At 42.3% G+C, this 26,485-nt stretch overlaps 1 protein-coding gene across 3 annotated transcripts; it reads left to right on the plus strand.

The window, feature by feature from the left end:
* zc3h4 (zinc finger CCCH-type containing 4) lies at positions 1 to 24,105 on the plus strand. Of its 3 annotated transcripts, none has more exons than XM_012827068.3 (14): positions 1 to 305; positions 5,214 to 5,448; positions 5,548 to 5,655; positions 6,004 to 6,262; positions 10,815 to 10,975; positions 11,062 to 11,158; positions 13,229 to 13,383; positions 14,303 to 14,404; positions 14,781 to 14,892; positions 15,024 to 15,133; positions 15,226 to 15,647; positions 15,840 to 16,156; positions 16,318 to 16,584; positions 21,327 to 24,105. In XM_012827068.3, exons 1-14 carry the CDS (start codon positions 226 to 228, stop codon positions 22,886 to 22,888), a joined length of 3,987 nt encoding a protein of 1,328 aa, XP_012682522.2. In that variant the 5' UTR covers positions 1 to 225; the 3' UTR covers positions 22,889 to 24,105. The 3 variants fall into 3 exon arrangements, with proteins under 3 accessions (XP_012682522.2, XP_012682523.2, XP_012682524.2); XM_012827069.3 differs by having other exon boundaries at positions 13,229 to 13,365; positions 14,300 to 14,404; XM_012827070.3 differs by having other exon boundaries at positions 13,229 to 13,365.
* The last annotated feature ends 2,380 nt before the right edge of the window (positions 24,106 to 26,485 follow it).

Genomic DNA, 26,485 nt, shown 5'->3' on the forward strand with positions numbered 1-26,485 from the left:
GCCGCCATTTTAAGTCATTGAGTTTCAATGTACAACGCATAGGACGGAGAACTGGAACCAATTCAACCAATTTCTCTTCTAAACTATTAGTAGGGAATTGCCTTTGACCTGAAGCTTTTCCTTAAATCATTCATCAACTAGATCCAAGTCAAGTTACGCATAATCCAGTAGAATCCTGTCTCGATTTTTAGCCTTTAATGTAACTGTTAGCTAACGTTAGAGGAAATGGCTGTGGAAAGCATGACTGTCCATCCAAACTCCCCAACAACAACCAACCACGAACACAACAGCCTCACTGACGAAAGGTCGAGTAATTCTACAATCATATTTCTATACAACTATTACTTTCCCAAGTGCTTTTTAGAAATAAAAAGCCTGGGTTTTGCTTTTATTTTGTCTTACAAAAGGGATTAAAGTCGCCTTTTCTGGGGAACAAGTACAGAGGTAACGAACGCCATCTTGAAACGTTGCACAGCACAGTCTGGAAAGGCAAACATGAACTCAGAATCTGTTCCGAATATTAACATCAACTAACTTAGTTAATGGGCCGTTTAAACGAGGTGAATTTGTGAAGGGGGTGACCATTTAAAACGTATCTGATCCATATTAAGTATCTACGCCTCAACTGAGACTTTCAAATACAAGACCTTTATGATCCATCGTTTGCTAGCTGACACTATTAAATTAGCCATGGCCAGTTAAGTGGACAAGATAGTTAATAAACTGTTAACCGCCGTGTAATTAACACGTGGAATAAATCGTACGTCCTGTAGCGATAAAAACCTTTGTCTTTACCGAGCCAGCTTGAATGAAAACCTGTTCGTTGTACGACCCTTTAGTTACTGTAGGCAATGTTAGCGAGCTAGTCAGTCATTGATGATATGCGTTACGTTACTCACTGCTAGTAAAGTACGCATGGTGGCAAACAAACTTGCTAACAGTTAATTGTCCAATCTCAGCCCTGAAATAAACGGCCAAAGACATTATATTCTTAGCTGTATTTAATAGTCTTACATTTTTCAGTGATCATGCACAAGTTTCATCTTAGCTTTAGGAAATTGTACATACGCTAGTAACTCGTATCCCCCCACCCCTCAACATTTGTATAACTAAGCCAAAACAGCAACGAGGTTAACGCTAACTGCGTCAGGCAAAGCTAATAGTTACGTCAAAACGGCAGAATGCTATTGTGACATTATCTTCATGGCTGTATGAATGCTTCCAAATAGTCACTGACGTCGGTAACGTTACATAAGAGCCACTGTTCAGGCGTACATATGGTGTAAGCTAGCCTCAGCCTAAAGAACAATGTAGGATCAATACAGACAAAGTAGGATCTAAGCTAGCCAATTCAAGTGCACCATAAACATTTTAGCTGTAAAATAAATCATATGACAGAACTGTGATGAGACATATCAATGCTGGTGTTAATATTGACTAAATTCACATTTTAAAAAAATCTGCATTTAGTTGAAAATGGCTTAACACGACATCTACTGTTTAAAATGGAGCAAGGTCATTGCCTGACGTAGTTAACTGTTTAGTACATCTCTTTGCCATGATAGTCATAGACTCTCAGAATAAACTCTCAGGCCATCCTGTCAGCCCCTTGCCCTCTTCTTAGCATTTTTCAAAATTATGCAGTGGGTGGAGTTAGGCCCAGAGCTGGGGGTGATTTACACTTTAATATTCACTGTGTTGGGCTGCTAATTGATGCTGTAAGGCATACAGCCTATTTGGAGGATTCTTTTGTCTTGTATTGGCATTTATACATTATTTGCATGTATTGTTTGCCAGCCCAATTAACAGCACAAGCCGATTTTCATAATGCTTGTCCTATGACTTGCTCTCCACAAAGTGTGGAGCATCAGAATAGTAGTTCCATTTTTCCCTTGGAGGTGTTTGGTAACACAAGGAACTGTACACTTTATTTCAGAAACAAAATGTGATTGGTACAGTTGGATTTTGTTTAAAATTTATCCTGGCTGTATTTTTCCCACAGTTGTGTCTATTTTTGTGATCAATATCATAATGAAAAGCCAACTAGTTGAAAAGATATCCCATCATTAAAATCTGCTTAAACTGTTTCAGGTAATGGTACTAGTTGGAAAGGTGTTCCTCTAAACTGATGAGCTTTGCAAACAGCTGTGCTTAGAAATGATAGGCCCGAGTCCCACTCACAGTTCAAGTGGGAATGCGAGACACAAGAGTCCTGTCTTTGAGAAGGGCAAGGGGAAGGGGGCAGTTCTCCCCTTCATTTTCTGCATAGATACTGTCACACTGTCACACGGATGACGCAGCAGAACGAGCAGCTGCTGTTCATTTTCAATGAGAGTAGGCAATTTACAGCGACAAGAGACAAGTGGTTGTTGTAAAGCTAAGTAGGCAGGGCTAAATAAGGCTAGAAGTCTATTTAATGTAAATACTGAGTGATGCGACACGGCGACTGCCAAGTTGCTGAAATAAATTATGCAACGTGTAGTCACAGCTTTTTAACTTATAACTAGTTTGCTCGGTAAAATGAACAGCAAATATAGTTGTTCATGATCATTAGCTAGGTAGCTAGTTGCTCATATTTAGGCTACCAGAAATTGCAAACTTGTTACTAGTAGTCAGTTAACTTCCAAGAGCGTACTACGGTCTTGCTTACTTGTTTAGTTCCTTAACCTGGTAACCACAAGCCAGGGACGCCCATAAGGGACCAAAGACTAGGGTTTGTCTGTAATCTCTGGATTGTTTAATGTCTGTGTTAAGCTATTTAGCATCATCCACAAGTGGTTGTGATCACTTTGAACCAAAGACTGTCTTTTGTTGGTAAGCTTATTTTGAGACATTGCTATGGCTGACAATGCTAGCGAACTAGCTAGCTAGCTAAGCAACTTTTAAATAACTTTAAATGGTTTAAATGGCAGAGTTCCATTCGCATGAAATGATGGCTTGTTATCTAACTGACGTTATAGTCTCCACAATTTAGCTTGGGAAATGTAAGGGTGGGAATAGGAAAATGTAAGGCTACTTGAGAAGTTTTTCAGCTTGGCCCCAAAATACATACATTTAATTTAGCAGCTAATTTGTTCATACTACAAACCCTAGCAACTGTCAACTGTTAGGGTAGCCCTCTAAGATAGAGTTGGATAGCTAGGTTAACTGGCATGAGTCCTTAACTGTGACTGGTGGGAATTATTGATCCATTTTAGTCACTATGCTAGAAATCTTTGCTGACAGTGCTCATTATTCCGTGACATGCTGTTTCACGTGGGAATTAAGACACATGGAACATTGCTGTGATTGATTGCTTAGTGGGAATGGCAATTATCAGTTACAGATTGTTTGTAATCTCACATTGTCATAGATTTATCATGCGAAAGAGGATTGGATTCAACCCTGTATCAAAAAGTTGCAGCCAAAAGAGAAATCCCCAATGTCCCAGAAAGTTATTTTTTTTAATTGATGCATTACAACAACAACAACAATGACAAATGTAACGAAGTGGTCAGGGGTTTACACATACATGTCATTGCACAGGTACTTGTACACTGTAACACATTTGTGTTTACATTTGACCCAATTTGGGTTATTGTCAAAACCCAGCACAGGGTCAGTATTGCACAGTCTGTGATTTGTGCGCCTTGAAGGCAATCATGTGCTTCAGGCAGAACAACCCCAAAAACTGCATTCCGAGGGCTGTCGTAAGTCAAGCACCACTAATACACAAATAAATGTCACGTGATTCACAAATGTATTTTGTGATTCACAAATGTGTCACGCCACTCACAAACGTATTTCCTGATTCACATATAAATGTCACATAATTCACAAATGCAAAGGCTGTTACATTTATTTACTATTCCCCATTTGTGATCATCCCTATCTGACTTTCCTGACATGGCTTGATTCACAAATGCATATTTTTCAAAAGGACATTCTCTGTTGTCAATCAGATGTCTCTTAACAATTTCAGCCAATCATATGAACATAAATTCGAGGGTGCGATTGAATGTGACCACAATGCGATACATCTGCGCAGTGAATATGAACTACTTCACCATAACGGACATACAACTGATTACACAAAGAGGAATCTGTGTTTTAATGGCATCTGGTAGCTGCTCACCAAGTTGGAATATAGCATGTTTAGATTGTTAAAGCCCTTGTCATGCGTGATTGAACATGCTTGAACTACGAATATTTGAAAGAATGGCCAATCATCCGACCTGCCATCTCAAACAGCTGCAGAGGACACCCAAATTGAGTTGTTTGACATTAGACCAACCCAGCAAAATCAGTTTCTATAATGCACAACTATTGTTTCTTTGTATGTACTTTTAAATTAGTCTAGGGTTGTGTGTGTGTGTGTGTGTGTGTATATATTTGGTAGGTGGATTGAATTTTGCCAGTGAACATTCCAGCTTTGTTTGTTTTTCACATTCTTAAGCCATGATGTATACATTTCACCTGGGTAGTTTGACTTGATTCATATCTGTGTTCATACGGGCATTTCTTTTAAAATACTGCTGGTAGTACTCCTGGGTAATTAGGTCGAACCCAATGTTGGATGAACCTAGCCCATTCAAATGGGTTAACATTGCTATTTGAACCCAACCGCTGGGTAAATTGGACCAACCCAGTGTTGGTTTAACTGAATCCAGACAGATGGGTTTATTTCATCCAGCAACTTCAAACCATGTGCAAGTTCATGTTAAAACACAATACCGGTACTTTGTTTAAAAAAAACTAGTGCTTTGTTCAATCATAAGGGGGAATTCCACTGTTTGATCTGTTTTTGTTGTAACTAGACCACCTGTAAATCAAACCCAAAATACCGGGGCATCAGTCACTATATGTTAGCCTAACCATAGAACATAGCCTTCTACCATACCGAGAATGTATGTCCATCTTTGAGAATCTCAGCAATTGATTTGAACTATCGGTCACCTGGCAATATGTTCTTTTAGCTGTTCTTGCTATGTTTGCTTGCTTAAGTATATCAGCATGATGGTGCTTTTGTATAACAGGAGTTTAAAGGTGAAAGGTCCAAAATACTTAAAGGAAGTGTTCTTAATATTTCTAAACTGTTAATTCAATTTCATAAAGCCGAATACCTATCTTTGTGTTTTGGCGGGCTTGCTTGATTTTTGCCTTTAAGTGGCTGCATTCAAGCTAAAGACAAGTGTTGCTGAACAGTGCACGATATGTTGTGTTTATTTGTACAGACCTGAGGAGGGTGAGCTGGAGGAAGGGGAACTAGAGGATGATGGGGCAGAGCCAGAGTCTCCTCAGAAGGAAGGGTCTGAATCAGTGGGTAAACTTCACCACAATAAGGACCATCAAGCCAGTGGTTCAGATGATGAGAAAAGTCATCGCCGCAAAAGGAAGAGAAAGAAAGAACGGGAGCGTGATAAAGAGAAAAGAAGGGCAAAGAAAAGGCGCAAGTCATCTAAACACAAAGTAATTCATCAAGTTCATATTGGATTTTAAAAGGCCTTTTGATTAATCTGTGTAATTATGATTCCGTGTAATTTAACTATTATTGTTTGTACATTACAGCGGCATGCTTCCTCTAGTGATGACCGCTCTGACTACAGTGAAGACTCAGACTACAGTACTAATGAGAAGAGGAAGTACAGAGAGTATAGCCCCCAGTACACTGCCTCTGTAAGTACATATGAAAGTACAGAGAGTATAGCCCCCAGTACACTGCCTCTGTAAGTACATATGAAAGAGGGTCATTCTATGTGAAATCAACCGGTGCCTCCCGCTCAGATTTTCCTTATTCACTGACATTATGTGCCCAAACATCTCAAAGGAAGGTCTGCAAAATGATACCTCTAAGTATTTCCAAAGTTTGCCTTGGATTAAACCTACCCCCATTTTAAGTAGTGACCTCGCCCTGAAAGCTTTATTCCAAACACAGTCAGTAGTTTTAAGTAGGTAGTGATTCCACCTGCTGTCAATATCACTCAGCACGCACTACTTGACACATTGCCTCTTAACTGTTTTCAGTCTCATGGAGGTTACACCTCTGCCCCTACCTCTGGCCATGGTGTTTCTATGCCTAAAAAGGGCACTTACATGAAGATGGAGAAGCAGGGCTATGGAGACTATGATGAATATGAAGAAGAAAACTATGAGGGTGAGGAGGATGAAGAAATGGTTGATGATGAATACGATGACTTTACCAAGGAGCTCAACCAGTACCGCAAGGCTAAAGAGGGGGGCAGCACGCCGTGCATAGGAGGCATGGGCCCCCGTGGGGGCAGAGGTAAGGGCCACACACATACATTCATATTGATTGAACTTATTCACAGGGACTACATTTGAATTGTAAATGTAAACCCGACCATATTTATTTCAGTCTGTTGTTGCGCTGAAAGGTTGTTAAAACAAATATGTTTATAATTGCAAAGTTTAACATGAAACTGCTTCTAAGGGATTACTAAAATGGTGTAGTGGAAAGACATTAAGAAAATCCTCAAAGTTTAGCCAGGTTCATTTGCCATGAGTTCCACTCAGAAACTGAACACTTCAATGGCATAGCTCTGTTTGGTTTAAACCAAATTTTTAAACCAATACTCAAGTGGCCCAAAGAGGACACTTTCTATTGCTTCCTTAAAAGAGTTTTCAGCTGCACAAACATAATAACATAACCCTAATAACCCTAACATATAATGCAAAAGGGATTTTGGAGTGATGAATTAGCCTTTTCGGCATGATTACGGCTAACATGAAGTGCCATAAAATTATTTTCTTTCAAAAACAAGGTCATTTCTTAGTGATTCCAAACCTTTGAATGGTATTCTATGTGTGTGTGTCATATATAACCTTGGACGTTAGTTTAAGATTGAAAACGCCTGTCGGCAACTGAAGTCACATGCCATTTGTTGCACAAAAACAAGAGCTTCAGAGAAAGAGGTAAATGTGTGGTCAAAGGCAGAGCCATGTTGAGGTTATTTATTGAAAGGTTTGGTAAAAGATGGACAATCGCATTGCCGAGCAACCCCTTTAAACTGAATGTGCCTCAGGAGATTACACAGTAAGAAGATGGCAATATGGCTGCAGGTTCTGGACAGCGTGCGCCATGAGCGCTTTCATTGTGCTGCTTCTTTTCAAAACAATTCCATTTGACACATAATTGTAGCTTTTAAAATATCCTTTCAAACTATGTGTTATATTGCAAACCAGAGTATGTTATTTGGAGCCTGTAAGAAAGTGTCATAGTTTCCATGACGAGTTATTCAATTTAATAATCTCAATTTGTCTAATGGAACACAGTTGCAACTTCAGAGCCAGGGACTGTAAGCACCTTTGCTGAAATGTTAAATACGCTGACAGTGGTCCAACTTGTGGGAGCAGGAGAGGTCAGCTTTATTTTCAATGAAAACAAAAGTTTTGAGATAGGATACGTAGATAGATAGATAGATAGATAGATGGATACTTTATTTATCCAGAGGGAAATTTAGGACATCCAGTAGCTTATGCAACTCACAAATAGTAGTGAAGCTTACAAAACATAAATACACACAAATAGTAATGATACTTACTAAACATTTAAAACTAGTTTGCAAAAGGAAGACAAAAGTGAGAGATAAAGTCTGTGCAAAGGGCTAATATAGCCAGTACAAGGATGGCCAGTGGGTTGGTATAATAAGATGGGATGGATGATAGGGCAGACTGAGGTAGACTCATGCAGAGAAGTCCATCTTGTGGTTGTACAGCTGAATGGCCTGGGGACAAAGGACTTCCTCAGCCTGTCCGTTGAGCATGACAGTGACAGAAGTCTGCAACTGAATATGCCCCTCTGTTTATTGAAAGTACTGTGAAGTGGGTGGTGTCATTGTCCAAGATAGTCAGCAACCTGCTCAGGGTCCTTCTCGATGCCACTGTTGTGAGGCAGTCCAGTTCGGTGCCAACAACAGCTCCCGCCTTCCTCACCAGCCTGTCCAGTCGCCCCGCATCCCTCTTCTTTATGCTGCCTCCCCAGCACACCACAGCATAAAAGAGGACGCTGGCAACAACAGACTGGTAAAACATGCAAAGAAGTTTGTTGCAGACATTGAAGGACCGAAACCTCCTCCGGAAGTAGAGCCGCCTCTTAGCCTTCCTGTAGAGTGCATCCGTGTTGGGCTGACCTGTCCAGTTTATTGTCGAGATGAACTCTTAGGTATTTGTAGGTGTTGACCACCTCCACATTGACCCCCTCAATGGAGACTTGTAGCAGAGGAGACTTCCTGAAATCCACCACCATCTCCTTGGTCTTAGAGGTGTTCAGCTGCAGATGGTTTTTCCTACACCACTGCACAAAGTTATCCACCAGGCTCCTGTACTCTCCCTCCTGTCCATCCCTGATACATCCCACAATAGCAGTGTCGTCAGAGAACTTCTGGATGTTGCATGACTCCGTGTTGTAGGTGAAGTCAGACGTATACAGGGTGAACAGGACTGGTGAGAGCAAAGTCCCCTGTGGACCCATCTGCAAGAGCTTGTCACTCAGTCGGAGGGGCTGGATGGTGTTAAAGGCACTGGAGAAATCAAAGAACATGATTCTCACAACACCTTTCCCCTTGTCCAGATAAGAGTTTGCCCTGTGCAGTAGGTAGATGATGGCATCTTCCACGGCCACCTTCTCCTGGTAGGCAAACTGCAGCGGGTCGAGTGCATGGCGTACCTGGGGTCTGAGGATGTGAAGTAGCAGTCGTTCCATTGTCTTTGATATGTGTGAGGTTAAAGCGACTGGCCTGAAGTCATTCAGTCACTGGGGTGTGGCTTCTTTGGAACGGGGATGAGGCAGGATGTTTTCCAAAGTGCAGGGACCTTCCCCAGTTGGAGTCTCAGGTTGAAGATATGCTGCAGAGGCTGTCCCAGTTCCTCAGCGCATGCTTTGAGAAGTCTTGGACAGACTCCATCAGGGCCGGTTACTTTCCTGGGGCGCAGTCTTCTCAACTCTCCTGTGACCTGACCCCCGTGATGGGAGGGGGGGGACTGTGTGTGGTTGCCTGGGGGAGGGGTACAGCTGTGGAGAGTGTCAGAAGGCTGGAAGCTAGAGGGAGTGGGGCCACACAGATTGTGGTCGGAGCAGGGTCGGAGCAAGTTTAGGACTTAGATGAAGATATGATCACATTTTAGATACAATTCTTGCAGATATACAGACAATTCTAAAGGGTTCACAAACTTTCTAGCACCACTATGTGTAGATTCACTCTGGGATATCACAGAGACAAAAGAAAAAAAAGTACCATTGGCCTTGTGACAAGCCCCCTCAAATGTTCAGGTTATGGAAGTAAGCTTTCAGCTGGTGATGACCAATTTTCGCTAATAAACGTGAAAGAGTATCGCAAAGCAAGTGTTTCAGAATTGGCCAAACCTGAGGAAAGCTGACCTGAAGTGAGTGTTTAATCTCGCACAGTAACATTGAAGTGGATTGCATGGTTGTGGTCCGCTGCTGAAGCCCAAGCACAAGAAATCTTGTTTAGACTTGGCGTTGGCTAACCCTGAAGTTTAGACTTGGCGTTGGCTAACCCTGAAGTTTAGACTTGGCGTTGGCTAACCCTGAAGACTTGGCGTTGGCTAACCCTGAAGTTTAGACTTGGCGTTGGCTAACCCTGAAGTTTAGACTTGGCGTTGGCTAACCCTGAAGACTTGGCGTTGGCTAACCCTGAAGTTTAGACTTGGCGTTGGCTAACCCTGAAGTTTAGACTTGGCGTTGGCTAACCCTGAAGTTTAGACTTGGCGTTGGCTAACCCTGAAGACTTGGCGTTGGCTAACCCTGAAGTTTAGACTTGGCGTTGGCTAACCCTGAAGTTTAGACTTGGCATTGGCCCATTTTCAATGTTTAAGGCTTTTGGGATTCGACACTCTGGGATGGGTATTATCTGATACTCAACTATTTTCCCTAATTAATAACATATCTTTCTATGTTATTAAGTAAATGTTTATATATTTCAATGTTGTCATTTGAAATTGATAATTGAAAAATATAAATACATCTTTTTGTTTTGGGGGGGATGTACTAATTTATGCTGCATACTGCAGTTCAAAGTATGTGTATGTGATCAAAGTAATATTATAAAACAGATAGTTACGGTCCTTGATTATGATTGGCTGAGCCGCGTTGTATTTCTGCGCCACTGTGTCTGTGTGTTGCCTGGCAACCATTATGCTATATGTTGCTACATATAGAATATTTTTTTATTATCAATAAATACTTGCATACCTGTATACTTGCATACAAGTGGTTAACAGTGATTTTAGAACAGCTAAACTCTGCTCTGCGTTGTGCCTAGCAATGCCCCTTAGCTATTCTAAAATCACTGTAAACCACAGCCTCTTGGGGCTTATAACTTATTAATAGAGCCAGGATAGGTTACACCCTGCGTCTGTGTGATGTATAACTAACATCATATCATGTAGTATGTGACGAAGCCAACTACCTAATACTGAATGACAAGGTATCCCAACAATTACTTGACCATGGACCGTAATCAAATTAGTAAATTAATGTTGCCGTAACATCAGTTAAACAGTCTGTTGCTTAGCCGTCTATCTTATGTTATGCTAGCTATGCATGCCCATGTACCAGTACATGATTTTCAATTTACACATCACAAAGTTCATAGCTGATTTTCTTCAAACTTGATTTCTGTTAAGATGATGATACTAATATATCTGGATTGGCAGCACCAATTTTAAAGATAATTAACTGTGTTTAGAATATCCAATAAAACGGCTTTTATCAACTGGATTGATTTTCATGTCACGCCCCAAACATTCTAGGCTTGGCAAATAATAGTGCGTTTACTACCATGTTTCTTTGACAGGGGGGAAAGGCAGGCTCAAAAACCAGAGAGGTCGTGGTCGGGGAGGGATGCGGGGCCGTGGAGGGCGAGGAGGTGGAGGAGGTGGAGGGAGCAGAGGAAGAGGACGTGGAAAGATGGGTGCAGACAACGATGATGAAGGCACATATGGAGACGATTTGGAGGTTAGTATTCCATCCTGTTTTGGATGCTTTATTGTCACTAATTATTAAGACTTGTGTTTCTAATGAATATTTGTACTTTTTTTCAGTTTGGAGATGAGGACTTTGATAACATGGGGGATGACGATTTTGAAGAATACTCTAAAGACCTGAACCAGTATAGAAAGACTAAAGACCGTGGACGTGGTAAGTTGGAGAATGAGTCGTCTCACTTTCCCTTTCCCCATCCCTCATCCAGTACGGCCTCAAGCAGACCTGTTTCAACCCCTCTCCAAGCTGTGGTCTGCCCAACTTATACTATACTGCTGTATAATATAAAGCTATACTCCCTGTAACACCCCATAAGGCTGGAGAATACACAGAATAGGGAATATGAAACCATTTCTCTTTACAGAATCTTTCAAGATTGTCCAGGGTGCTGTTCTCTCGTGTGCACTCACAGATTTTCTATGGGGTTTGGGTCAGGTTTTTGTGTTGATCTGGACATATGCTTTGGATCATTGTCTTGTTGGAAGATCCAACGAGGACCTTGTTTTAGTTTCTTAGCAGAGGCAGCCAAATTTTGATTTAAAATGTCCTGGTGTTTCATGGAGTACATGATGCCATGGACCTTAACCCTTTGGTGCCAGCCCCCAACATGACTGATTTGGGGCGCATTCAATTAAAACGATTGATGATTTAAGAAAACTTTGAAACATATGTTAATGTCTGATATCTCATTTCAAAGCTAATAGGAAGGACTACAATACAGCTAAAAATCATTAATTATTAAATGGTTTGTATTTATCAAAGTTATAATTTATGCTAATTATGCTAATTATGTTGTCAATTATAACCCCCAAAACAGCCCCACAGCATCACACCATGCTTAATAGTGGGGATCAGGTTCTTTTCAGTATAGTCATCTGGCATTTTACACCAAACCCACCTTGAGTGGCTGTTGCCAAAAAGCTCAATTTTTGTTTCATCTGACCATAGAACACGGTTTCAGTCAAAGTCCCAGTAGCATTTAGCAAACTGTAGGCACTTAAGTTTGTGTTTAAATGACAGGAACAGTGTTTGATGGTAGTTAATGAGCTTCCGTTTGTATTTAAATGACAGGAACAGTGTTTGATGGTAGTTAATGAGCTTCCGTTTGTATTTAAATGACAGGAACAGTGTTTGATGGTAGTTAATGAGCTTCCGTTTGTATTTAAATGACAGGAACAGTGTTTGATGGTAGTTAATGAGCTTCCGTTTGTGTTTAAATGACAGGAACAGTGTTTAATAGTAGTTTAAGAGACTTCCGTTTGTGTTTAAATGACAGGAACAGTGTTTAATGGTAGTTTTAGAGACTTCCGTTTGTGTTTAAATGACAGGAACAATGTTTAATGGGAGTTTTAGAGACCTCCGTTTGTGTTTAAATGACAGGAACAGTGTTTAATGGTAGTTAAAGAGCTTCCGTTTGTGTTTAAATGACAGGAACAGTGTTTAATGGTAGTTTTAGAGAATTGGTGACCTCAAAAGGCTCCTTTTGTCTGTAACACTCCGACTCGCTGTGACTACCTCTCTTGTCATCCCCCTCACTGTGTGTGGGGGAAGAATAAGTTGATTTGAACTTTTCAATTATGGCTCTAATGGTAGATATTGGCATTTTCAAGCAAGTAGCTATTTTTGAATGCCACACCCTGACCTATGAAGGTCAACACACTTTGACCTTATTTGATTTGTGTGTTCTTATCTTCCTCGTGTGAATAATGAATAAGGACCTCTGTGTCAGTAGTTGTGTGTTCTTATCTTCCTCGTGTGAATAATGACCTTTGAACTCTGTGTCAGTAGGTGTGTGTTCTTATCTTCCTCGTGTGAATAATGACATTTGACCTCTGTGTCAGTAGTTGTGGAGGGTACTATGGGGTACCTTTTATTCCATCAAATGTTTTGTGTGTTGTATGCCATATTTTTACTTTGGGAGGGGAAAAGTATTTCAATTGTGTGTGCGGGGGTGTCACAAAAATGAATAGCTATTTCAAAATGTATTCACAAAAATGAATAGCTATTTCAAAATGTATTTAAATCAATTTAGCCCTCCCTACCGTATAACATTAGCTAGTGTTAAGGTGTTTCTTAGTACCAATATCTTCTGTACATTTTAGCTGCACTGTTCAAGGGTAGTAACAACATCAAATGTATGACTGTAGGCCTTTACATATTTGAACTTGTGTTTGTAAACTCAATTGTGAATGTATGCATATTGTCATTGTCCAACTCTTGATATAGGTGGGAAAGGGGGGCGAGGCCGTGGCAGAAGTAAAGGAGGACGTGGCATGAACCGTGGCAGAGGAAGAAATCGAGGAAGAGGCCGTGGGGGTGATCAAGCAAACGATGAAGAAAACATTGGAGATGTGGACATGGGAGTAAGAAAAAACACTGCCGTTGAGTTCCCTTAGGCTAAACAACCTGTCATAGTTTACAAGATACTTGTCGGCCATTCCATGAAAACTCATCTAGAGTCTCCCTCACATGTCATGGATTTTCATAAAAAATTAACGCAAATAAGTCATGATTCATGTAGAGCGCTAAGAAAATAATAATATTATTATTATTTTGTGATTTGTGATTTTCAAAGATTTTGTCCACTCTGAATCCACATATGTTGAACCTCACCAATGGCTGAAATTGTGATATACAATATGGGAGGAGTTAAAACTCATCATTTAGCACATGGGAATGGTCACCATTTGTTTTCTAAGTCAACCTAATGATGCTCTGATTACACACCATTTGAAATATAGTTGGAATTAGGGCGCCCAGTTTTTTAAGCACAGACATTATGTTTCAAGGATAACAGACAGACTTCTTTACCAGTTAGACAGAACAATAAGAGGCTTAGAAGAACTAGCTGTAGAACAGAAGTAAGACCTGCTTACTCTCTCCAGTTGATCTTAATCGTCTCCAAAAGTAGATGCGTAATGGATTGAGCTGAAATTCATGCTGGTTATAAATAAGATCCTGCAGATAATCTCTACTGAATTTCAACCTCATTTGAATGTTAACTTAAATCATGTTTCATGGATAAGTGTGCAAACATCCATTTTTCAAAACTGAAGATCAAAGGCCCATTTCTGAATTTGAGAATTGAGTTAGTCTTCATGTCATGTCCCAGGAGGCCCTAGGTGAGTTGACATGGAATAACTTGTGTCTATAAATGATGAAACACATGCATGCACTCACTGTTTTTGAGTTCATTTTAGCTATAGCAGAGAATTATTAGTATGCTGTAAATAAGACTCCTTTAACTTGAAACTAATCAAACAGACTGGTGACTAATAGTATGCTCCATTGTTTCAGCAGGATAGTGGCGGAGGACCCCGTCGTGCTGACCAAGAGAAGCATGGCCAGGAGAAGAAGGGCAAAGCAATTTGCAAATACTATATAGAGGGCCGCTGCACATGGGTACGACGAATGCAGCTGTTATGGCCATAGGACTGTGCTCAGCTAAAGCTATTTATTTGACTTATTTAGTTCTACACAGAAAAAGATGTTCAATTCCTTGTGCTATTGGTTGGGGACTTCCCACTGGTGCCGATCCTGTTCTATTTTCCAATGCCAAACTTTGACCTGTACCTGTACCTAAGAGTATGTGGCTATCTTTAAATGAATGTGTGAGCTGTCGGGTTTATTTCGTTGTAGATTGATGTTGGATAAGAAAAAACCTTATGTCATCTGCTTTGAAACAGAATAAACTACTTGTCCTCATTTAACATGCATGTTATTCAGCTTAATGTATTCTTCCATGTAATCATCCATTAATCGTCCCTTTTTTTGACAGGGTGAGCACTGCAACTTCAGCCACGACATTGAACTACCCAAGAGGAAAGAGCTCTGCAAGTTTTACATCACGGGTTTCTGCGCCAGGGCAGAGAACTGCCCGTATATGCATGATATCCTTTCCCTTGTGTTGTCCATTCTGCTCATTAGTAGCAGTAGGGCAGGTGTAGTGTTGAGCCGGAGTAACAGTGACATTGATAGGAATTACAATTCAGTGTTGGTAAGGTCCTTAACTCATCAGCACGTGACTTTCCTTGCAAGCTGTTTCATACCACTGGAAATTGTGTGAATGGAGATGAATGTATGTTCTCTCACAAGCCCTTGACAGAGGACACTCAAGAGTTATTAGACAAGGTAATGTCAAGCACAAATCTGAAGAGCACATTACCTATGAATTATGTCATGTTTATAGTCCTATTCATATTTCTCCTGTTTTCTCTCTGAAGATGCTGGCAGAAGATGCGGAGGCTGGTGCTGAGGATGAAAAAGAGGTGGAGGAGCTGAAGAAGCAGGGTATTAACCCTTTACCCAAACCCCCACCAGGGGTGGGCCTTCTCCCAACGCCACCTAGGCCAGTCACTGACTGCGCTGGCCCTGTGGAGTTTGGCTTGTCTGTACCGCCTACCAATATGCCCCATAATGGACCTCAAGGACCTCTTCTGGGCCCTGGAGCTGGGCCCTGCCCAGGACCCCCACCCCCTTGTCCAGACAGTAACCCATTTCAAGGGCCACCAAATCCTGGCCCCCCTCCCCAGCCACCCTTGGGCCCGCCACCACCTTGTCAAGGAGCTGCTGGGAAAAAAATTCCATCCTTATTTGAGATTGTTGTACAGCCCACAGGACAGCTGGCTCACAAACTTGGAGTCAGGTTTGTCTTCATTTTCTCTTGTCTCAAACAGTGGCATAACACATGTTTGAAAGAGCTTAAACACGTTTAAACAAGCTGTTCCTGTTGTTAGTCTTGTTAAGGTAATTGTGTAAGGCACTTTGGATAAAACAACTCTAAATAAATAACCACAACCGTGATTATAATTTTTTTTTTTGTTCATTAACATTTTAGGGGTCAAGGCCCTGGTGCAGCTGTTCCCTCTGGCCCCTCAGGAGCACCACAGGGAGGGCCACCACCTCGCTTCTCAGGCCCTCCACCACCACCTGGACATATAGGGCCAAATCCAAGTGGAATGATCCCACTTGGGCCCGTGGACATGCCTTCAGGAGGTAATCCCAACCAAGGAGGGCCACCTTTGATGCCCACCTTTGGGCCTGGGGAGGGCTCACCCCACCAGGGCATGACTCATCAAATATCTGCACCAACTGGAGCCAATTTTTATGACGGCTTCTTTCATCAACAACAAGGAATGGAAGGAGGAGACAATGGTATCAGTTTGTTGCATATATATTTAATATATATATATATATATATATATATATACACACACAACTTCACAACTTCCTTGTATACCTTTTGTTGGGAATTTGCAGGAAATACAGTTTTTGGATTAATGTGTGATGAGTAAACCTTCCTGTTGTACTGACAGGTAATGAATACCAGGGCTTTGGAACAATTGAAGAATGTCCTGGAGAAGGAAGTTTAAATCAAGCCTCTAGGACCCACAGCACCACTGGCAGTGGAGACTGTTCCTCCTCCAATGGAGCTGCAGAGGGCCACACACCCAGCCTGACAGTGCCAGACTTCCTTCCGCCAGCACAACGTGTGTTGTTCATGAGGATCCATCAGAAGCAACAGGAGGATGAGGAAAAAGCCAGGAGGTTGGCAGAAGTTGGAGCTCAGAAAGACACAGAAGGTCTGCCACAATACAGCCATCACACATCAGAAACATGATACAGACAACAACATAGATGTCAAATGGCTGTCAGTAAAAATAATGCTGTTTTAGCAGACTATTCAAAGTCATAATTCTAAGAAAATGTGCATCTTGGCTGGCTCTTTAAAAATAGTTAAAATAACACAAAATAGTGTTTTGTTATGTAATGTTTAACACAACACAATTAATGAATTTAAACTCAACCCTCATATTGTCCCTGGGTCATAGTGACCCAAAACTATAGAAGTTGGTGACGGCTGTCGGCCAACTCCATGGCTGTCCATTCAGCTTCGTAAAATGAGCCCATAAATACCTATTGAGAATTTGATATTTGTCAGGTTCAGTGTAGCTGCTATAAAAGACGTAAAGGCTGTATGTCAGTATGACCCAAAAAGCGTTTGATGTAGAACAGGCTATGTGAGCTGTTCTGTCTCAGTGTGATATAAACTAGTCTTCCCTTATACTCATCATTACCTGCTAAAATGTCAATTTCAAGAAAGCTATTTACAGTTCATGCAGATAAATGCACTGTATTGTTCTTTCTAGGCTTTTCATTCTTTTTTTTTTTGATTCCTGGATAAAAATCCTGGATAAAATCAGCTTCAACCGCTTAACATAGAAACCTCGTTCAAACTTGCGTAGATCTTGTTTGTTGCACTATGGCATTTTTCTACACTTTTTAAACTATTTAAGAAAACTAGAGAAGCGCCTTGAGACAATTTGATTGTTTAAGCGCTATACATAGAGAAAATCACCTGACTTAGCAAACACCTATTTGGTTGAATTCTACACAAGTAGTTTTAATATGCCAAATTGAAGAGCTGTACAAAATATTTAGGTCAGTTATAAGATAAATTACATCCCAGGTCAACCTTTTTCTAACTTTTTCCTTTTTCTAACATCAGTTTTAAGACAATAGAAGGGTTAAAATAAAAGCTTAAAATAATTTTGATGGTGCACAGGCTTGTAACATTGGGATTGATACCTCTGCTTTTCACGTTAAGTCTCCCTCTTGGCTGAACTGGCACTATGTAAGTTTGCAAAACCTGCTGTCTTGCTATCGCACACATCACCAGATATGGTCCTGCAGCTACTCCCAAAATGGCTGCTTCGGCTAGTGGCTGACTAGTAGATTGCTATACTCTGTACAGTTGTCATGGCACAGATAAACTGCTTTGCAATGTCTTTTGTGTTGCACTAGCTTGCAGTTTGGCTGTTTCTCGATAGACATAGATAGACAGTCTAACAAGTAGGCCATGGAGGTGATATGCTGTCTGTGCAACATCTTTTTCTCCACAACCAACTCTAAAGCCTAATTTGTGGTCGGCCTTTTACGCAGACACGCAGAGCCCCTTGCGTCGTTGCAAACACCCTCCGAGCTCCCAAATTTTTTAACTATCCGTCTCCGTCAATCCGTCAATACATCGCTGTTTACCTTGTGGGAGTAGCCTGCTAACATTAGATAGCTGGCGCAGACATATTTTTCAGTTACAATAAGGTTTTTACATTGCAGTGTCTGATCTAAATGTGAACTACAGCCCAAAACTCTTGGGGTTGCCAAATTGTGAAGAAAAAAAAAAAAACAGAAATTCCTACACAATGTAATGTAATGTGTGCCCTCTTTTTGAGGCTATCAAAATGATAAATGATTGGACACCCACACCCACAAATAGGTTGCCTTGTTAGACACTGTAAGGAGGCCTATGTACATCACAAACTAAACATCGAGAACTAGGCTATTCCCTTCTAAAACGGTAGTCGAAGTTACAATCTCTTCCACAAACATTGGATGATTGGAATATATACATATATATACAGCTCCAGCTCAATGAATTGTACAGCCGTGGCATTTTCCTCTCTTACTATGCGGTGAAACGATTTACAAGAGCAATGATATTACCTTTGTTCAGAATAAGAGCAGTTTCATCATGCCGAACATCTTTGCTGAACTCCGCTCCGGCCACGCCCCCCTTTTCAACGGTTGACACCTCCTACAGCCTGTCAAATTAATTTGCTCATCTTCCCAATCGCCTGCAAATAATGTTTTTTTAGTCTTATGTTCTGTTGATGGCTGGCAAACAACAACCTTAGAAGGTAGCTGGAGATTGAATGTCTGAAGGGGTACAGGACTGTAAAAAGTTTGGGAACCACTGCTCTAGGCAAATTAGATCAATCTGCCAACCCTGTGCTAACCCACAGATTATAACTACCTTTCCCGCCCACTGACAATTTACTATAGGTTTTCATAAACGGCAAACAGGGCCTCCTCTACACGCACACTGGACATTTTGTTCTCGTTCACAGACCGGTCAGCGCAGTATAACACTCAACAGTGATAGGAGGAGTCGCTCATTCACAGACCGGTCAGCGCAGTATAACACTCAACAGTGATAGGAGTCGCCACAGACCGGTCAGTGCAGTATAACACTCAACAGTCATAGGAGTCAGGAGTCGCTCATTCACAGACCGGTCAGCGCAGTATAACACTCAACAGTGATAGGAGTCTCCACAGACCGGTCAGCGCAGTATAACACTCAACAGTGATAGGAGGAGTCTCTCATTCACAGACCGGTCAGCGCAGTATAACACTCAACAGGGATAGGAGGAGTCTCTCATTCACAGACCGGTCAGCGCAGTATAACACTCAACAGTGCGAGGAGTCGCTCATTCACAGACCGGTCAGCGCAGTATAACACTCAACAGTGATAGGAGGAGTCGCTCATTCACAGACCGGTCAGCGCAGTATAACACTCAACAGTGATAGGAGTCGCCACAGACCGGTCAGTGCAGTATAACACTCAACAGTCATAGGAGTCAGGAGTCGCTCATTCACAGACCGGTCAGCGCAGTATAACACTCAACAGTGATAGGAGTCTCCACAGACCGGTCAGCGCAGTATAACACTCAACAGGGATAGGAGGAGTCTCTCATTCACAGACCGGTCAGCGCAGTATAACACTCAACAGTGCGAGGAGTCGCTCATTCACAGACCGGTCAGCGCAGTATAACACTCAACAGTGATAGGAGGAGTCGCTCATTCACAGACCGGTCAGCGCAGTATAACACTCAACAGTGATAGGAGTCACTCGTTCACAGACCGGTCAGCGCAGTATAACACTCAACAGTGATAGGAGTCAGGAGTCGCTCATTCACAGACCGGTCAGCGCAGTATAACACTCAACAGTGATAGGAGGAGTCGCTCATTCACAGACCGGTCAGCGCAGTATAACACTCAACAGTGTTTCGCTCATTCACAGACCGGTCAGCGCAGTATAACACTCAACAGTGATAGGAGTCTCCACAGACCGGTCAGCGCAGTATAACACTCAACAGTGATAGGAGGAGTCTCTCATTCACAGACCGGTCAGCGCAGTATAACACTCAACAGGGATAGGAGGAGTCTCTCATTCACAGACCGGTCAGCGCAGTATAACACTCAACAGTGCGAGGAGTCGCTCATTCACAGACCGGTCAGCGCAGTATAACACTCAACAGTGATAGGAGGAGTCGCTCATTCACAGACCGGTCAGCGCAGTATAACACTCAACAGTGATAGGAGTCACTCGTTCACAGACCGGTCAGCGCAGTATAACACTCAACAGTGATAGGAGTCAGGAGTCGCTCATTCACAGACCGGTCAGCGCAGTATAACACTCAACAGTGATAGGAGGAGTCGCTCATTCACAGACCGGTCAGCGCAGTATAACACTCAACAGTGATTCGCTCATTCACAGACCGGTCAGCGCAGTATAACACTCAACAGTGATAGGAGTCATTCACAGACCGGTCAGCGCAGTATAACACTCAACAGTGATAGGAGGAGTCGCTCATTCACAGACCGGTCAGCGCAGTATAACACTCAACAGTGATAGGAGTCTCCACTGTTTTCAACTCGTTTTGGGTGACTGCCCACACAGGAGAGATTTTAAAATGCTGCGCTACTTGGCAATGAACCAAAGTAAATGTTCGCTGACCTAGTGATAACCAGTTGGATCTCCACTTTACGGCTGAGAACCTGTCAGGCTTCAATAGTCCATACAACATGTGACAACTTGCCCCAAACACACGTTAAAAAATTCAGTATTTAAACTCAGAAATGTTGTATGACATATTTTTACCTTGGAAGGAATAAAAAAATGGAGAAATTGAGCTCAGTTAGTGACCTTGATTTTGAGATGATGCCCCTAGTGTTGGAGGAATGAACTGTGTGACTCTGCTCCCCCTTACATGTTAAACCTGCTATGCCAAAACATTCATTATCCAATCTTCATTTGGTAACCTAATAACACTTTTCTTGAACTGCTGCGCATTGTTGCACATTGTTGCACATTGTTGCACATTGTCTTGCTTGCCTCACATCTTACATGTCACTATATTTGGAGCAGGTTGCCAGTTTGTACAGGGCAATGGTGCTTTGATTTCTAAGATGAACATGTTCTGTATTCTGACGTAAAGAAAAATAGAGCCACTAAATCGGGTGCCGGCGCCACAAACCAAAGGAGTTGGTGACACCGGTGCCACCAGGATGAAATGTCTTTCAAATGGTTATCTCTGTTAGATAGCAGTCACATCGTCTTATAGCTGATTCATAAAAAGTAGATGGGGCACCGATTGGATCCAATTCCATGTTTTTTGTCCTGTATGGACTGATTTGACACAAATAGTGGTTAATGTCCATTGAGTGTGTTCTTTTTATTGACTGCAGTATTTGGTGTTTTCAGGTGACTCTGCAAATTGGTACTCCAGTGAAGATGAGGATGGAGGCAGCAGCGTTTCCTCCATCATCAAAACATTACGACAACAGAGTCAGAGCTCCAGCAAACCTGAGCTCCAGCAAGCCTGTGACCCACGGCTGTCCAAAGCAGCTCGTCCAGCGGACCCACGGCTAGGCCGTGACCCACGCCTGTCCAGAAGTACCGAGCCAGTGCAGGCCTCTGAGCCCAGCCCCAGTGCCTTGCTCTCGTCCTCCTCCTCCTCCTCTGACCCTCGCCTGGCTCGCAATACTGCACATGCGCTCAAAGCTGATGCTGTGCTTGTGTACAAGCCCCCTGTCCCTGCCACAGCACCGGCGGAGGAGGAGGAGGGGGAGAGGATTCTGCGGGACAAACCTGTCCCTATCCCTCTTGACCCTCTGATGGGCATGGCCCTGCGGGACCCACGTTCTCAGCTGCAGCAGTTCAGCCACATCAAGAAAGACTTAAGCTTTCATGTCCCTCATTTTTCCAAGACTGTGTTGTGGAACCCTGAAGACCTCATTCCTGTGCCCATCCCCAAGCAGGATTTTCTTCCGCTTCCTCCTGGCATCCCTCCTGTGGCGTCCCAGGACCCCCGACTCTCACGTGTCCAGCAGCAGGTTCACACGGCTCCACCCGCTCCTCCTGCTCCCGTAGAGCACGGCCAGTCTTCCTCATCCTCCCTTCCAGACTTTGAGTTGCTGTCTCGCATTCTCAAGACTGTTAACTCTTCTCCTAGTCCTTCTCAGAATAGCCCTACTGGCGTGGTCTCCACTGCTCCATCAGTGCCGCCGTCTGCTCACCCCGTTCAACCTGAAAAGCCAGTGGACCCCCGCATGGCCCGCAAGGTCACGGCAGATCCCCGGCTGCAGCATCAGAAATCTGCCTTGAAACCTCCTTCAGAGTCGACTGCACCTCAGCCCGCTCAGTCTGCCAGCCCCAGCCGCCCCCCCACCCCCTCAGCCCCCACTACTGCCCCGTATGATCCACGGCTCCTGTCAGCAGGTGGGGTGGGCAGAGCGGGTGCAGGAGTCACTGGCACCAGCAGCAATGTGCTAAGCAGTATCAGTTTATACGACCCCAGAACTGCGGAAAGTTCAGAGAGTTCAGGGCAGACGACGAACTCTGCTTCCTCAGCTGAACCCAAAGCCAGCACTGCTGATGTAGTAGTCAAGGCCAAGCCCAAAGAGCCACTGTTTGTGCGCAAGTCCCCCCTGGATGCCCCTGACACTGAGCGGGGCCCTAACGAGCCACCCACTGACCGCTACAACAGCTACAACCGTCCACGACCCAAGCCCTCACCCTCCCCTGGGACCCCAGGAGGCTCCACTGCTACAACGACTGGGCTTGAGCAGCAGCTGCCTGGAGTCCATAACTTACCCGTTTCCTCGTCTCTCTTCCACATGGTAAAGCAGGTCAGCAAACCTGGCTCAGGCAGTCCCTTCGGTGGCAACAGCCCAGCACAACTAGACACCTCAGAGCAGGACGCTGCTTCTCTCAAAGATGTATTCAAAGGCTTTGACCCCACAGCGTCCCCTTTTTGCCAGTGACACCTGACCAGTGCTGTCATTTGGGTTTAAAACAGTACTCTGGTATGAATTCTCAGTTTGCTGACATTGATGGAGAGACGGGGACACAACCCTCCTTGTCAAACTTGGAGTTTAGATATTCTGTTTTTGGATGCTGAAAAGTGGCAAAGTTAGCATTTAAAAACATTAAAAAAATCAGGTTCAAATAGATTTATTTTATTGGAGCCATGCTCTAAACATTCAACACCAGCAGAGAACCAGGGTAACCTTTAATCTAAACCTTCCTAGCATATGAGACGTCTCTCATCTGTTTTGAATGTTACCCCAAGCCTTCTTGATCTTCTGTAAATGTCCCTGCCCCTTTACATCAAGGCCTTTCCGACTGCTTACTTTCTCGTGACCATTTTGTTTAACAAATTCAGCCATCAATTTGAGTCTCACTGTCCACATTGGAGCAGCAAGATATAACAATAACAAAATTGTACACTGCCACTTCATCCAACTATGACAATAAATAGGACTATAATAATACATGCTGGTCTATATTCTCTGTAAATCGACAGCCCAGATGTCCTCCCTGTGTTGCCTTGAGCAACTTCTCAGCTTTAAAGTGTTTTAACCTCTCTGTACCTGCACTGTATTAACTCTAAGCCTAGTTGTTGTTATTTGTGGATTTGTCAGTGTGTTGTTTGGGGTCCCGTGCCCAGAAGGGGCCTATCCTGTAACTCAAGTTTCGACTCCTGTTTGCCACTCTGAAAATCTGTTGTAGAGCTGCTGTGTTTGTCATTCACATGTGAAATATGATCATTTTAATTTATATTTTTTATACTTACACATGTGCTTATTTCTTTTGAGACATCACCAACAAAGCAATTTTATGGAAAGTGTACAGATATGTTTCCCGAACTGCATTTGGAAGGGCATTGATGGAATGCACTGGTTGTGCATCATCAAGACAACAGGAAAAAAATCGACTGTATGATATTTTCATTTGTTTTAAAGAGGAAACAACCCTACTCATTCTCTGCTTGAATAGTCGGGTGCATGACTGTTCAAGATCATCAGAGCTTTTGGTTTCTGTAAGTCTGCCCTTTGGAGAAGGACTTTTGTATATTAAATAGTGTCCATATTTGAGAAGAGGCTACATTTTGTAATTGTTCACTGTAGATAAAGTGAAGTATTTAATAAAGGCAATACAATATGCACAGTAATGTACATTAATAAAGGCCTAGAGGGTACGTAGATCTCCACTCTTGTTTCAATGTGTGGCTTTGGGAGTCTGATATATAATACGCATACATAAAGTGACATCACACCCTATATCCGCATTGCCTGACTTCACCCCTGTATGAATTTAGCCTAAATGTGGATGGATATAAGACCATTTTTAGACATATTCAGTTCAATATTATTGATTTATGTAATGCCATTAACAACACACATTGTCTCAACATAGACCAAGTCCTGAACCCCCTAGAACAACACAAGGTGATAGTGGCAAGGAAAAGCTCCCCTTTGAACTGGAAGAAACTTGAGCAGAACCCAATCTGCTAGATAGAAGAGGAAAGAAGTGCCACAAAAGAATCAAGACACACACATAGAATCAACCAAAGACAGACAGACAGAAATCATATGTGTGTGTGCAGTGAACACACGTGCATCGTGTGCACATACATGCAGGGTGTAGAAAAGGAGTGGAAAGTCACCATATCAAAATAATGCTCTTCCAGCATGTTGAGAGTCCTATTGCACTGATAAGGTTACTATCATTAGGGACAGTGTGTGCTTGTGGTGGTATAGATTTGCAAAGTGATAAGGTGGGAATGGGCAGCGGTGGTCTTGCCTTATAATGATGTACCTCATAGTAGTGGGGTAAAGTGCAGCGGTGGTCTTGCCTTATAATGATGTACCTCATAGTAGTGGGGTAAAGTGCAGCGGTGGTCTTGCCTTATAATGATGTAGCTCATAGTAGTGGGGTAAAGTGCAGCGGTGGTCTTGTCGAGACTGGTTTACATTGATGAATTGCAGCGTCAGGCTTGCTCGTGAAGAATGCTATCTGCTGACCAAATGAATGATGATGAATGTAAATAAGTCTGTTGTGGACAGTCTGTTGGAACCTTAGGCCTACTAGGTTTTGTATTTTATTGTATTTTTAAACACAGTAACGTTTAGAGCAGCATGTTTATGCTTTTAGCAGGTAAATGGTAAAACTTTTGTAATAAAACGTACTATCAATGGAAACTTACAGTAACCCCACATGGAAGTGGAAGAAGGAAAATATTGGGAGGCATGTAGCTAGCTGGTTATGACATCATGTAGCTGGCTGCTTCATTTTCTGTTGAAATAAATGGCTAGCTATGACATCATTTATCCAACATTGCCCTTTGGCCCTTTTGCCCCTTCAAAAGTCTACACCACTATATAATTACCATAACTCCAATAGAATCCTCAATCATTTCAATGAAGTGTCACAAGAGATGTATTTGGCTGTTTTATTGTCATCACTCACCAGAGTGGATTTTGAAAATATAGAAAACAAGTAAATACATTTAGTGAAAATTATATGAAAGTTCTTGAACGCCATTGCCAAACAACTTGCATACAATTTTCCAAGGCGGGTGTATATACAAAATGTTTATTTGATTATTCAACCATTTTTAAACAAAATATTTCCATCGAAGGCCTAGTGGCCATAATGGCTCCTAAGGAGCCATAAACAAATCCACCCAATCAACACGTACTGTATGTACCCTTTGCCAGAATCAGACACATACCTTTAACACTTGTGTCATCTATGGCTCTAGAAGACAAAGTGTTGATTGGGCACCTGTCCTTCACTAGATAGAATAGGATTTCCGTTGTTACTTTGCATGATCATTGTGAGTTGGGCAGATACGGTTCATGAGAGTCGTCATTAATGTGGTTTGTGTCGGGGAGGGCTGGGATTTTGAAGTTGCCAGTGTTTTAGAAGGTTTAAGCCTAAAACACTCTTCATATTGAACTTGGTGGTGGTGGCTCTTTAAGAAACACTATGGGCGTTTGATGTTGATAGATGCACACAGCAGGCTTTTGCGTGTAACAAATCAGGGTATCCCATAAAGCTTATTTTATTACTAGGTATCGTTCATTTGGTAAATTCATCATAAGTGCACAGACCTAAGCACCTTGGAAGGCAGATACCTATGGGTGTCTGATCAAAAAGGTAGGCGTTGCATGGAAATCTTGGTTTTCAACGTCTGGTAGGCGCATCTAATCTAATCTCTACACGGTTTGACAACATAACATTTACTAACGAATAAAATAACCCAGTAGCACAACAAGAGAGACGGAGAAGTAATATATTTTTTGCATTTTAAAGCTTAGTACTCAGTTAACATCGTGTACATCACCCATTTACCATTCTTATCTAACGTCTCTTTGAAATGGGTTTTTCCATGAAATGTTAATTTTGTTTTCACAGTTCATTAAATGTTTTGTTGCTAACGTGAGCTACTGAAACTAATAATATACAAGTTGACATTTCATAGCGGCTTCTGTGAGAATACAGTAACATTACTTGAATTAGTAGCACCAACTACAGTTTTTATGTAAAATACAACTAGAGTTGTTGTAAGAGTG

This window comes from Clupea harengus, chromosome 9 (assembly GCF_900700415.2).
Source record: "Clupea harengus chromosome 9, Ch_v2.0.2, whole genome shotgun sequence".
Lineage (NCBI taxonomy): Eukaryota > Metazoa > Chordata > Actinopteri > Clupeiformes > Clupeidae > Clupea > Clupea harengus.

Bases quoted from the DNA above. Each gene is read 5' to 3' on its own strand.
- zc3h4 (XM_012827068.3), top strand. From the start codon at position 226: ATGGCTGTGGAAAGCATGACTGTCCATCCAAACTCCCCAACAACAACC. The intron at 6,263-10,814 runs GTAAGGGCCACA...TTTCTTTGACAG, and splicing joins GGGCCCCCGTGGGGGCAGAG to GGGGGAAAGGCAGGCTCAAA. The intron at 15,648-15,839 runs GTTTGTCTTCAT...TTAACATTTTAG, and splicing joins GCTCACAAACTTGGAGTCAG to GGGTCAAGGCCCTGGTGCAG.